This window comes from Cloeon dipterum, chromosome X, assembly GCF_949628265.1.
Source record: "Cloeon dipterum chromosome X, ieCloDipt1.1, whole genome shotgun sequence".
Taxonomy (NCBI): domain Eukaryota; kingdom Metazoa; phylum Arthropoda; class Insecta; order Ephemeroptera; family Baetidae; genus Cloeon; species Cloeon dipterum.
In genome coordinates this window covers 16,724,082-16,738,511 of record NC_088790.1, presented here as the reverse complement: position 1 = coordinate 16,738,511, position 14,430 = coordinate 16,724,082, and the positions used below count along the sequence as shown (strand labels likewise).

At 38.9% G+C, this 14,430-nt stretch overlaps 1 protein-coding gene across 1 annotated transcript; it reads left to right on the top strand.

Annotated features, from left to right (window-relative positions):
- The first annotated feature begins 860 nt into the window (after window positions 1-860).
- On the top strand, window positions 861-13,472 carry LOC135945859 (formimidoyltransferase-cyclodeaminase-like). The gene is made up of 10 exons (XM_065493781.1): window positions 861-1,061; window positions 2,020-2,203; window positions 2,729-2,949; window positions 3,010-3,146; window positions 6,634-6,796; window positions 6,910-7,106; window positions 9,269-9,407; window positions 9,790-9,951; window positions 10,131-10,313; window positions 12,162-13,472. Exons 1-10 carry the CDS (start codon window positions 1,008-1,010, stop codon window positions 12,354-12,356), a joined length of 1,635 nt encoding a protein of 544 aa, XP_065349853.1. The 5' UTR covers window positions 861-1,007; the 3' UTR covers window positions 12,357-13,472.
- Window positions 13,473-14,430: the final 958 nt, after the last annotated feature.

Below are 14,430 nucleotides of genomic sequence, written 5' to 3'. Positions count from 1 at the left end.
TATCACAAAATACCACCGCTGGCGTGCATTTCAGGTAAAAAATAGATCGGACTATATTCACTCTATTGTGCATCATAGAAAAGGGAAGAATCATCGCCAAGTAAATGCCCCATCGAGTGTGTATTTTCCTTAATAATTGGTATTTATACCAATTTATAAATCTTTAAATCAATATGATTTTCCAAATTCATCTAGTTTTATTTGCATGACATAATACCTTTTTGGCCATTAAATTCGTTAAATTGGAAAGTGCACTTTGCTCTTTCGCCTAGGTTTTCTGATACAAAAGTTCTGAAGCAAAAAGCAATGAGTTTCAACTCTACAGGTACTTTCGGCCGGCTCTCACTAAAGTGCTGTGTGCTCAACTTATCAAACAACGTAAAACTTTTTATCGCTCCTGTCGGCCATATCTTTGCCGCTCGGACTATGTACCAATCGGCAAAAAGGTGTACACACGCCGGCGCGGCTTACATTATGTGGAAAACAGTGGCTGCTTCTCCAAACATTTCACACACTGGCTATATTTCAGGTAAAAACTCCTTCAACGGTCGAAAGCAAACACCTCTGAATAACCAGGCAAAGTTAGGAGAGACCACTCGTTCCATGATTTTAAACGATTTAACTGCCCGCAGGCCGACTGAAAAGGAAAAATGATCAGAGAGGTGGATCTATAAAAGCCCGCGTGATTGTCAGGGTTTTATTAGGCGCCTGACCTTGCAGAGATTTCCACCGTTGCGTCACAGCAGCGTGTGTCCCTTTAACCTCTGGGCAGGGACGCAGCCGACGCTGCGATTGGCCGACGCGAAGACACACACCCGGCTCGTAAAATTATGAATTCAGTGTCAAGGCTGGATTCCTGTTTTCGTTTTCTCAGCACACGCATAAAGCGCGCGCGTTTTGTAACGCTGTCTCCAGTTGCCAGGTCCGCGACTGCTCGAGAAGAATAAGAAACCTCTCATCTCTTGCTCTCTCTTCTTCCTGGTGCTTGGCAGCGTGAAGTGGCAGAAATGCAGAAAATTGTCGAATGCGTACCGAATTTCAGCGAGGGTCGCAACAAGACGGTAAACTGGCTTCAAAGACTTTCCTTGATATACTTATTCTTAATGCGCTTTTTGATTGGTTTCATAAATTATTATAAAATCTTTATTATTCATGGAAAAATGGTTTAAGAACATAAAAATCATTTTAGTTGGTAATGGATTTCGTTCTTTTTTAATCAATTAAAATTGTAAACGCAGGCTCTACTGATGAAGCTGAATTAAAAAAATGCTATTACTTATAGTTAGCATAACTTCCCTTCCTTCAGCTGGAATAAAATGACAATTCCATTAAATTTCGATTTTAATGCCTCCCAATGATGAACTTTTTGCGCCATTTTTTAAGTTTTGAAACTTTTTGAAACTCAATTTATATAATTATGTGTTTATTTATTCTCACCATAAAAACGTACATGTTAAAAAATAGTTTGTAAAAATTAATAAAAAAATAAAAAAGTACAAAGTGAGAAAATGCACCATTCCTGGCAAACATTTATATTTATTTATTTATTTTGTTTCTTATTCCAAGGGATGAGCGGGATGAGCATGGCTTTACAGTTGACATGTTTTTAAAAAGGACTGCGCCTTTAAGAGTTAACTATTACTGATTTTATCTCAGCTTGAGCAAGTCAGCAGGACGTTGATAAAGTAAGATATATTGGACTACTGGTGAGGGATAAAATCAAACCAATTTCTCAATGCTGAATTCTCTGCCGCGCACATCTTTCACATTTATTTCTTAGATGACGATGGATTGCAGCACACATTAAGTGAATAGTATTTATTTACAAAGCAGACGTCCTTTCTCCTGCTATTCGAGATAAAAACCAACGCAGCAAACATTCCTCGGGCGTTTTTTTTTTTTTTTTTTTTTTTTGAAAAAAATTGTGAACCCTAAACCGCAGAAAATTCTAAACTGTCCAACGCCATAGTGTTTGATGAGATTTTGCATTGCATGCGTCTTAATATTGAAAAATTTCAGATCATCGATGCTATCGCAGAGGCGATTCGGTCAACGCAGGGCGTGACCCTTCTGGACGTGGATCCTGGCCCGTCCACCAACCGCACCGTGTATACCTTCGTCGGCGATCCGGACGCAGTGATCGAGGGTGCGCTCAATGCTGCAAGGGTGGCCTACCAGCTGATCGATATGGCAAAGCATACGGGTACAGTCATAAAACGAAATTTACATTTGAAAAAGCGTAATTGTGGATTCCTTTATCTGCCGTGACGGTTATAATTAAATTTTATTATAGAAGTAGCCAGCTTTGTCGTAAAAACTAAGAAATAAATTTTGTTAGTTTCTGGTAACGAAAAATTTAAGAGCAAAAATCAAGGGCTCCGTGTTATTCCATATTGTTCTTTTAAAGGTCACTATTATGTTACATAAACACAAAGTGACATTTTCAAAATTCCAGTCATATATCATATTCGTATTTTTAAATTTGGTGATCCAGAAAATTATAAAGGGCACTCAACACACGACCCAAACCAACTGTGAAAAAATTTAACAAAATTCTGAGGAGACAATAAACGTATAGGAAGCTGCACGTATTAAACAGTTTTGGACCTCTCATCTCATTAATTTTTTTGCCAAAATGCATTATGAAGCAAGCCAATGTGGAGTGCAAACAGGAAAAGGCGACAGTAAGTGCGCGTGTAAGAGTACTGAGCAGAGTCACGTTTTAAAGGTGAACACCCGCGTCTGGGCGCCATGGACGTGTGTCCTTTTGTGCCGGTCCGCGGAGTCGAACCGGAAGAGTGCGTTTTCTGCGCCACCCGTCTCGCTGAAAAACTTTCCGCCGAGCTGAAAGTGCCCGTTTACCTGTACGGGTCAGCCGCCAGGAGAGGGAAACACCGCGTCACCGTGCCCCAGATTCGGGCCGGTGAGTACGAGGCACTTTCGGAAAAGGTCTGCGAGTCGAAATCCACTCTTTGACATTGAACATTGAATTTAAATTAATTCCTGCAGCTGGAAAAACCGGAATGGGAGCCGGACTACGGACCACGTACCTTTGTCAGTCAATGGGGAGCTACCATGGTCGGCGTGCGACCTTTCCTCCTGGCATACAACATCAATATTTTGGGCACAAAGGAGCAAGCCCACAGGTACACAATTATGAAGAGATTAATGACTTTTAACATTTAAGAAAGATGATTTTGAAACTGGAAGGATTTTGTTAATTCACATATTTGTTATATTTTCTCAACCATCAATACAGCCAATTATGAATTGTCTGGAAGGTAGATTTTTAATAATGGCAGGAAAAGGGTCGGCTGCAAATAACACAATCGAACGCTGCAGTAATTGGTAGGGGGAAATTCTGTAGACTGTTTGAATTGGTGAAAATTTTGTGCTAATATTGTCAGGAAAGTTTTTTGAACTGTATAAAAGTTCCACCTTCATATGTCATAATCCCTCAAATAAATTAAATTCTAAATTTAAAATACATATATTATTTAAAAGAAAAGCCAATTATTTATTTTTAATTTTTTCTGACAAATTATGACAGCCTTGAGCTTTTGCCTTTATTGGCACCTATCAACAATGTATTTTTATTTTTCTCGCATTCAAAAAGCTTTTAATTTATGGTGCCGAGAAAACCGTACATAGCTTTTGCCTTTTGGCTCCAATTTCCAGTTGTATATATTGTCATAAAACTCTTGGGTGATTTTTATTTGTAATGTTTTGCGTAGAATTGTTGATTGTTTTAAATTTAATTGTTTATCAATTTAAAATATGCACCGTAAGCATAATTCAAATATTCACTTTTTTCAGCTAAATTAATAACCATAAACATTCATAGCACCTCTCTGCGTCTATTATTCGAATATCGGTATGTTGCATTCGATCTAACTTTGAGTTCGCTTTGGTCTTCCCAAGCATAAGGAAAGTTTATTGATCATATATATTATGTAAATAATAATTCCAGGGTTTTCATGATATTTATATTATATATTATATAGAAGTGGAGCGCAGCCCCCGAGAAGTATGTCATTTACCTGCGTTTTGAGATCAAAAGCTACAGAGAAAACAGCTCTTGAAGCACCACTCTGGCGTGATCATTGCAATAGTAGCAAGTCGTGCTAGTATACATTCGGATTAATATGGGTCCCAGCTGAACAAATTGAGAGCTAATTACGTGACACGCGAGAGGGCTAATTATAAATTATTGCCGTACCCATCCAATTAGGTTGCGTAATGGTTACGCGCAGAGGGAGCACGAGAGCAATAAGACCGTCTGGTTGCCGCGCGGCTCTTTGACTTGACAAATTAAACCGCAAATTCGAGGACAGCATTGTCAAAGCGAAGCGGAAAATTTGCTTTTCTAATTGAATGCGTGCTGCAAATTTCTTGGCGCGTGTTTGCAAAGCACACACGTGTGTATCGCGAGAACGTTGCCTACTTTAGGAATTGTCGGGAAACTTTTGTTCAAGAAATGGCATTCAAAGCACTTTCCAGATAGTCTTGATTGAGACCGAATGATTGTGAGTCAGTTCTAGGTGCTCTCTTGCTTCACACTCAAAGATTCTGTCAAACCAAAAGCGTAATTCGATCAAGTACAATCGATAGAGCCAATTCTATCACGACGTTTTTGCCGAATTGAATCAGGTCTCAAGACTCTTCGAGAAAAGTTAGAGCCTAGTTTTAGTTAGAAAACTTGCCATACTCTAAATACTTCAATCGAATCAAGTTTGCTCTCTCGTCTTGGTCTATAAAAAAGATAATGAAGATGAGAATTATGTCATTTTTGATGGCATGGCTGCCTTAGAACTTACATTATTTATTTTAATTTGTAAATTTTTATATGAGCATCATCGTTAAAGATCCCCTGGAGTGCACGCGATTGTCACAAATTTGAACTAGCAAAAATGAATTAAAAGTGTTAGAACTATTATTTGAACAAATTGAAGTAGTTTCTGACAGTTTATTTTTCAACTTTTAGCCTTTCCGTTCTTTTTTGATCACCAATTGGATTGGCCATTGTATAATAAATTTTATATAATACATTCTTGCTATGATATAAAGAAGATAAAATAATGAATTAAGAGAGACACAATAAATTTAGGACAAAAATGGACATGATTTGCTTTTCTTTTGTTACTGATATTTTGACGGCAATAGGGCAGCAAATTTTTACGATAATTGTACGCAAATTTATTTTTCACCATTTGAATTCACAAAAATAAACGGCCCAATTTGCATTTGACTGTATAATTTGTGCTATCCACTGTCCACTGCCGTCACAGTTTTACATTTCACATTAAAACACAGGCCGTTGAGCACTGCCGGATTCTCTGATGTTCAAAGTGCGTCGAAATTAATTGCAATAATGAAGCTGGCATGAAAATAGCACCACAACGGCCGTAAACGACGGGTTTCATTTGCACCACTGTGATATTAATTAATTAGTTGCTGACACAAAAGCATTGTAAAATTATAATGCCGAGCAAGTGGCCAACCTTTGCACGCTCTGTGCAAGCAAACAAAAACGCCGGCGCGCACCTCTCTCTGTGCTGTGCTGTGCTATGTGCAGTACACTCGCGTTTGTTTATATACGCTCGTGTGAGGCAGGTGAGTGAATGAGTAAGCGAACAGCTCCCTACACCCAAGCTCCTTCTCGACGACTTTGGTGAAAGAGGCCCCGCGAATTTGGAAAGCAAACAACAAATCCGTTTTCGCACGCTACACAGTTTGAAGCCGAAAGTTCCTTGTGTGCACAATTTCTCTAATGTGATGGAAAGTTGGCAAAAGCCGCTTCTTGTGCAAGTTTGTGTAGCACCCTCGTAAATACAGCTATAATGGGATTCGTACTCAATGTGTATTTGACAGTTACGTGCAGCGCATTGCGAATTATATGTAGCATAAAACCTAATTATAATTAGATGCTTAATTTAATAAACTGCTCGCACATTCAAGGGACATGGTGTTTGAGAATTTTTATGAGGAAGGAGGTGAAATTTTTTTTATGAAATTTGCAGAACGTTATTTCCTCAATGGAAGCATTTCTAATTTTAGTTTCCCTCTCGATCATGAAACAATATAATGTGCTCCGGCGCGGTTCTATTTTTTTAACACTTATTACATTTCAAAAAATGAGACCAAATAAATGTCTAAAATGAGGTTGATCAAAAATAATCGGAAAAGGGAAATATTGTTTGAAGCTTTTTTTATTCTAAAATGACGAAGCACTTTTGTTTGTTAAAAAAATTAATGTGAAGCAGAAATTTAAGGTCAAACTATTTTTAGTTGTGACAGAAAATAAGTGATTTTCAGGAAAGAGTAGGAATGATATTTTTATGACCACTGAAAATTTCGTTCTAAAAATTTTAGTGAGAAATCTGTCCCAAAATTACTGTGCATTTTCAAATCTTGGGGTTTATTTCGTTAAATATATGTTCCTTTTTGGATAAATTGTAGGTTGTATGTAGCTAAAGCTCATTAATATTTATTAAATTATATTTTAGATAGAATATTTATTCAACGCCAACGGCGTACATCTACTTCCAGCATTTGTATGAATTATATTTTAAATTTTGTATTTGTATCAGAACAATATTGAACAGCCATGATGCGTGAATTTTGTACTCGTAGGATTGCATTGAACATCAGGGAGCAGGGTCGCGGCGCAGGACAGCCAGGACGACTGAAGGCCGTGCAGGGCATGGGCTGGTGGCTGGATGAAGCCAATCTGGCGCAGGTCTCGCTCAACATCACCAACCATAAAATCACCCCTCTCCACGTCGCTTTTAACGAGGTTCAATTTACTTTTATACGAAATTCGCTCTTTTGAACGTAAACTAACAAAAAATTCATTAGGCCCTGCAGGCGAGTTTTGATTTCACATGCTGACTTGTTTGCATTGCGTAGGTGGTGAAGGAGTCGGAGGAGCTGAGGGTGGGAGTCGCCGGCTCCGAGTTGGTGGGGCTGGTGCCGCTCGAGGCCCTTTTGCAGGCGGCCGACTTCTTCATGCAAAAAGAAGGCCTCATGATTCTCGAAGAGGACCAGAAAGTGCGGTTGGCCGTCTCCAGGCTTGGACTCAGCTCCATCAGTCCTTTCGATCCAAAGTAACCTGCCAGCCAAACTAATATCTGTTGTTCTTGGCACACGAATTGCCCAACTCAGCGAGAGGGAAGAAGTCGAGCGACAAATTATTTCTTTCCAAAGTTTCCAATGAGCAACGGCCGCAAAATTGATGCAATCTGCCGAGTAGGCAAGCCGCAGCGCCCCTCTGCCCTACTGGTTGCGAACTTGCATGCAAATATCAAATTTATTAGGCGGGATCAAAGGGTCCAGACGGCCGGACTTGACTTTTCTATTTTCCTTCTTGTCCGACCGCACGCTTTGCCAAGCTCGTTTATCTGCTACTTAAGCGCAGATTTAGGTTTGGAAGTACCCAAGGTTGCTGTGGAGAGCCACTTCGCAGTAACATACACGGTCTGCCGTTTTGCTGATCAAATGTATCCTGTTTGTACTTTTTCTTTCTCTACGAGGAAAAATTCGTTTCAAATATCACTTGGGGGCGACAAAAGAGACTTGATAAAGTTAGTCCTGTCTGAACGACGAGAAAAGTTTGAAAAAATCTACACCACTTGGTCGCAATTAAAAGTTCGAGCGACATTGCGAGAATGTTCGAACGTACATGTTGCACTTTTTGCAAACAAAAAATAGCGAATAAACATTTATTATTAATAGGCAACTTGACTTCCAAATAAATAAATCATAATAATTCTCAATGAATTATATAAACTATGTACAATCTTCAATTTAGAAGCATATATGATATTTAAATATCATGCAGATATTAATTCATATTTTATACATTACTGTGATTTCTAACAAGCGAACTCTTGGGATTCTACGTTTAGTTACTGAATGAATTCGTGTAGCCTTCCATGATGTAAATCACGTACAGTGGAAATTTTTTCGATTTGACGAAATTTAAAAATTGATTTAAAAAAACGTTTTGCTCAATCAAGCTGAATATTTGTTTGAATATAGGCTCTGTTTAGAGAAACAAATCGATCGGTGTGTCAGTTTTGACGCCCTGAAAAAATAGAGATTTCTCACGGGTAAGCTCCATAGGCTTTGCAAGATTGTTAGTGATTAATCGCAGTGAAAACCCAAAACATATTATAAAATCTGATAAATTTCCTATTGTTAACATGTTAAAAAAATCTTGCATAGTTATTTCCCGAAAAAATTATGTTGGTCGAAAACGTAATCATAAAAAGTATTTATTTAATGTTCTTTGTGAAAAAAATGGGGCTGCATGACCTTATAGTTAGCTCGGAGATTTTTAAATATATTAACTCTAACCGTTAATGAATAATTGTCCAAGTTTCCTACAAAGTTCTAAAATCAATAGTACACTCCGGAAAGTCAGAGATGACCCCGATCGGTTCTTCTTGTCAAGAATAACCTTTACAAATAGAATCACGATTGAATGCCACTGGCTTCACAGTTCGATTTTGTAACAATTCCCATGCTCAATCTCATAAGTAAATTTAGCCTTTAAAGAAAAAAAATCCCCAATAATTATTTAACTGAAGGTTCACAAGCAAAATATGATTTTAGCATAGAGAGAGCTCGTGGTTTAAGTAAAAAGTGTCTCTCGGGCCTGCAAATCTCAGCTGCGTTATGTCAAAGCACAAAAAGTAATGGTTCATCTTTACTAATTATAGATCTCGCAAACATTGTATAGGCATTAAGATACATAAAATTAAGTATAAAAAATTCTAAAACACGGTAAATAGCAAAATCAATTTTCAGAGGGAAACAGGGAAACAGAAAAAGCAGCAGTAAAATAAACTCATCACAAAGCCTTGCAAATCCTCAATAATGATGTTCACTTGTCACAGACCGAAAATACCTGCATTTTCCTTGTTTCACTAAAGAGCAGAATGATGACAGATTGAGGCCGGCGCTTGAATCTTTTATGATTGCACGCGGTGGACGGACTTAGGCTCCGCACATTGTTTTCACTCTCTCGCGAATCGATATATATAACGATGAGCGGGATGGGATAAGAGAACGGGAAAAGGGCGCCGCATTGTTCGCCGCCAGTTCCAGAAATCGGAATCCAGTCTGCCGGAAAAATGGGGGGTGGGGTCCGGGCGCGGATTTTCGGGAAGTGTCTGCTGGCGCGGAGTCGGAAGGCGCGCTCGACTTTAAGTTGTTCAAAAATTGCCTGCACCTTGTGAAGGAGACTTCTGCTTTTTGTCCGCAGGGAGAGGGTGATTGAGTACCGACTGCCCGTCCCCGCCGCCCCCCTCACCGCCCTCTCGCTGCGGGGCTTCGTGGAGGCGGTCGGCGCCCGCACCCCCGCCCCTGGGGGTGGCTCTGTCTCCGCTCTCCTCGGATCGCTCGTGAGTATCAGGCACTCAGGACAAATAAAAGAATATCGCCCTCGCAGGCACGTGTTAACCTGTTAATTACAGCCGCTTTCAAAGTTTAACTCGAGAATGTGATTACATGGCTCGCTCATCTATTAGCGATACTCAAAAGTTCCTCTCTCGACATTCCTCTCCCCTTCCGTGAGATGATCCTCGCGAGGCGCCAAACACTAATGCTCTTAAGCAAAATGCATCTGGATAAAGTGCAAAATTCACTTCTCAAGTTTTTAATTAATGAGATTAACGGGAACTGATTAAAAAATTTTATGCCTCTCCAGTCTGAAAGCATTTATGAGAAACAGGATTAACCAGCGTCTTCTGACTTTTTAAGTTAATTAAAGCAATCTTATCGCAGGGCAGCGGCTTGGCGACGATGTGTGGCCTGATGACCTTTGGCCGAAAACAGTGGGACCACCTCGACCAGACCATGCGCAAAATTTTGCCTGAGACGCACGACGCTATGAAAAGCCTAATTCCGATGATCGACTCTGACTCGGATGCTTTCAACCAGTACATGGTAATTGACAAAATTTTCACATAGCTCGTTTTTAGCCATACCCTTTATTAAAAGTTTCTGACAAAACGGATAAAATTGAGCAGTTTCCGCCTGATTAGATTCATTATTATTGAAGAACGTGGGATACATGAAACGAAAAAATCCCTGCTATCGATTGAAACTTTCGCCTTTCTTTGCAGGCCGCGAGCAAAATGCCCAAGTCGTCCACGGAGGAAGCAGCAGCGCGGGATAGGGCCCTGACGGCCGCGCTCGACCGAGCCATTCAGGTGCCTCTTGACGTGGCAAATCTAGCCAACAACACGTGGCCTGCTGTGATCGAAACGGCCAAAGTGTGCAACATCCAAACCGCTTCAGACATGCAGGTCAGTAAATTGGTCTTTTGCAACAGATAATCACAGGCTGAAACTCATATAGTGTTTCTTTCTTCTCATCAAAAAAGTAAAATTGTTGCACTGGTATTTTTATTTTGCCACTAGTAAATAATTCTTTGTAATTCATGGCTTTAACAAAGGAGGAAATAGTTTTGAAAATGGCGTTGAAAATGATCTAATTACAAAACAAACTTGCTCACAGCTTATTCAGAAGCCAGATTCTGCATGGATATGCTTTAAAATTCGCAAATAGCATTACAAAGTGTGTTCATTATGCGATAGCGAGAAGAATTTTCTTGAGAGGTGGCTTTTAGGAGCGGCAAGCGGACAAAAGGAGGCATTGAGAAAAGCAACTCCATCCGTAATCGAATCACCGCCTATTCTCCATTGTTCTTAGTCGTCAGTCCTCCGTCTTGTTGAAACGTTCATTTCGTCCGTCGTAAACAGACCGAATTAACCACTCTTCGTTAGTTTTCAGCATTAAAGTTCTTTGTGTCACGCGCATTTTCTCTTCATTATCGCAGCTCTCCAATTGAGCAGAGCCAATTTCGGGAGTGCACGCGCCTCGTACGACGACGACGAATATAATTTTTTAAGTATGTATACGGTGGCCATTGAGCAGCGCTGCCGCCCAGTAGCAAGCGCCGGCGTGCGCTAACGCCGCTCAAATATTTGCATTAGGCAGCAGCGAGACGCTCTATTTGCCAAAGACTGGCTTCAATTAACGGCGTATTTGCTTAATCCTTCAAAAATGCAAAATGCCTACCGAGTTTAGCGTTTCCGCCGCCCGCTCTCTGTGATCCGCGACCCCAAGGGCCTGCCGAAAAATCGAGATAATCCCGGAAAGGCGCGGCAAGAATCGTCCGTATTAATGGCAGATTATACTCTCGTGCTGAGTGTTACTAATTTAGTTCTCATTGGCGCTGAATTTTAGGAGACAGGATTGAATTTTTCGGATGTGAAACAACTCAAGTCTAGAATATCTGCCTCATGCGTGCGCTAAAATTAATTTCGAATGAATGCTGACCAGAGAAAAGCAGTGCAAGAGGCGATAAAAGTCAAAGTTTGAGTGAGATCAAAAATTAAAACATTTTTTAAATTAACTGTACTTTCAATTCAATAAAAAAATATGTAGATGTGAGGTTTAGTTCTCCTCTAATGGCATTTAAAATATGATAATATACATAGAAATAAATAAAACTATTTTGATTTTTTAAGAGTTTTAATTTTTTTAGGTTCAATGACAAAATAAACTCGAAATATTCAACACAAAATAATAAAAAAAGAAATAATTTAAACTTCTTAAGCACTCGAAGCAGTCTAACTTTTGTTCGATTTGAAGTTTGTATTCTGACCAGATTTTAGAATTTTCTGGTGTCATCTACTCGACTTCGCTGATGAGATCTGATTTATATCAGAACGAATTCTAAAATTTTTCCCATTCTGCCCAATTTGGTACTTTATTATAGAATTTTTAACAATCGGTATTCAAATTTGATGTCTTCATTTCCAAAATTAATATCTGAATACAACACTTCTCTCAACTGAGTGTTTGAAGATAAATGAGTGAAAAGAAATAAAATAATTTCGAAATATATTTTAGCATAATTATTACCACTTTTTGGGGAACCGAGTTTAACTTTGTTAGTTGAAACGAAATAAAGTGACTGTATCAGGCTAGCATGTGAACACAGCATTCTCTGACAAAGAGCCGGCTTTTGGCCGGTGGCTAACAATAAGTAACAGCAGCGAAAAAAAACTTCCCCGATATAACCTTTCACTTTCTCTGAAAGTTTGAAGTTGGTGCACTGATCAGATATGCATGTTATGCTTCATCAGGTAGCAGCAAGGTGCCTGGAGGCGAGTGTGGCTGGTGCCTGGTCTAACGTGCTGATAAATCTGGGTTCTCTGTCCCCCAACGACCAGCGTCGGACTTCGCTCAAACTGTTGGCTGCGGACGAAATGAAGAAAGCTGCTGACAATTGCAAACTTGTGCTTGACATAATGCAAGAGAGAATGGAAACGACGCAATAGATTTTTACGCATTGTCAATGTTTAAACTCTATATATGTGTGACCCTAAATAAATAACCGCAGAGGTTAAAAAAGATGAAAAAAGTTAGATCTATTTGAAAACCAAGCAACTAAAAAATGTCAAAATCTGGAAAATTTTGAGGATCATCAAATAATGTAATCCTTGAAAAGTAAACTAGCAAAAAATATTCAGGTTTTTGTTTAAATATTTTGTTTTAGTTTGTCCTTAAAAGATTAATGAAGATTTTGGCTTTAAAATTTTGTATTTTACGAATGGAGCAGCTCTATTTGAACACTAACTAAATACACAAATAAGTAATTTGCTATTATAAATCTGTTTAAAAAGATCAAATGTTAATTCTATATTTTGTTAACGAACTTTTTTATTAAACAATATCGCAATTTTCATAATGAGGTTTGCTTCCGTTCCGAATTTCGTCCGCTTTAAAAATCATCCTACCGCGTCACAATTTAGCCAGGCTAAATAGCTTACGGCCAAAAATCTGGCTCGCATCGTGCCAGCAGCCAAAATTGATAATCCAACGCTTTCTGAAAAATTCACGTACATTGCGTGAATAGCAGCCGTTGCCGCCGTTTTTAATATTACGAGAGGAAAGTTTCCCAATTTGGATAAAATACTACATGTACATCGACTGGCACTCTGGATGCTCAACGAAAATTCTGCATTTTGCTGCCTTACACGTACACATCGGGTCGGCTGGTGTGGTGCACGCTGAGCTGAATGGCTGCAGATCAAAGGCAGAGAGAGGATTTCGGCACATGTAGGGCTTTTGCTTATTTAGCAGCAGACCCTTCCAAAATTCACGCCGATGTCGCATTAAAATCGCACCAGCTTTGCTTCGGCCCTGATTCATTATTCAAATATGCGACTGATACGCGCGGTGCCAATTTGCCCTCCTGATGACGTGTGAAGCAGCCAAAATGATTTTTGCCAAGCCACGTGTTCACTCTTCAAAAACATTCAAATTGCTCTGGGAGTGCGACTAGGGCTTGCTGACGCACTGATAATGCCGCAAGGGAAAATGATCGATTTCTATCCTATCAAAAATCACACAAACAGCCGACTTCATCAATAAAGCAGTTGTTTATAATGCTATATATACGACTTTTATTCATTTTTAGGGACCAAAAGCTACAGTAAAAACACCACAAATATTGCTATTTTTGCATTCATTTGAATTAAAAACGTACTTTTTATAAATATGCAAAAATACTTAACACACCGACTTATAATTTAAGCGTGATGCAATCTGTGAAAATATTCTCATAATTTTAATCGTGAGTTTCTCACTAAAACTCGAAAAGAAGGGCTTAAAGTCAAAGGAGAAGAATTTTTAACATATCTTATCTTCCTTTAAACATTTATGGTTTTATTTAGCTGGATATTTTTGCATTCTTCTCTGATTTTTTTTTATATTTTCTCCTACAGTTTAGGTCACGGAGTAATTCAGTATGAGTGCATTATTATTTTTTTAAACTTTAGACATTAAATTGAAATATGCAAGTTGAGATTGAGGCAAATGTGTGACACAGCACCAAAATTTATATATTTATTTTCAAAGATAATTCATTCCTGTATTACTTATTACTAAATTTATTCTAATCAAAAATAATTAAAATGGGAACAAGAAGAATAAAATGTATTTTGCATCCTTGGAGTGTTGTCTGCGTTCAAAACGTATCCTTCATTCTCTTGCCCTCCCACTCGCTAGCTTCGAACTCAATTTTTCTTGTAATCCGGCGCACTCCTTTTGAAATCGTCTTCATTGTTCTTTAGAAAAGAAAAGAGAAAGCTCAAGAAGCGAGCAATTTTTGTCTTGCTTGACTCTGCTGTGTTCTGCAAATGTATGTATTCTCGGTGCGGCACGCTGCAGGATTTTTTAAAGCACAACTAATTACACCAGTTTCGCCGAAGACCCTTTCAGAGAGGCAGATTGTGTGTTGTGGCTGCTCAGATCGGCTGCCATCAAAGTGGTGCTATTTCTTTTGTGTTATAATGCCCCTGCTCTAGCTCAAATGTACATCTTTAGGTAAACTACGAGAGCGATTATTAT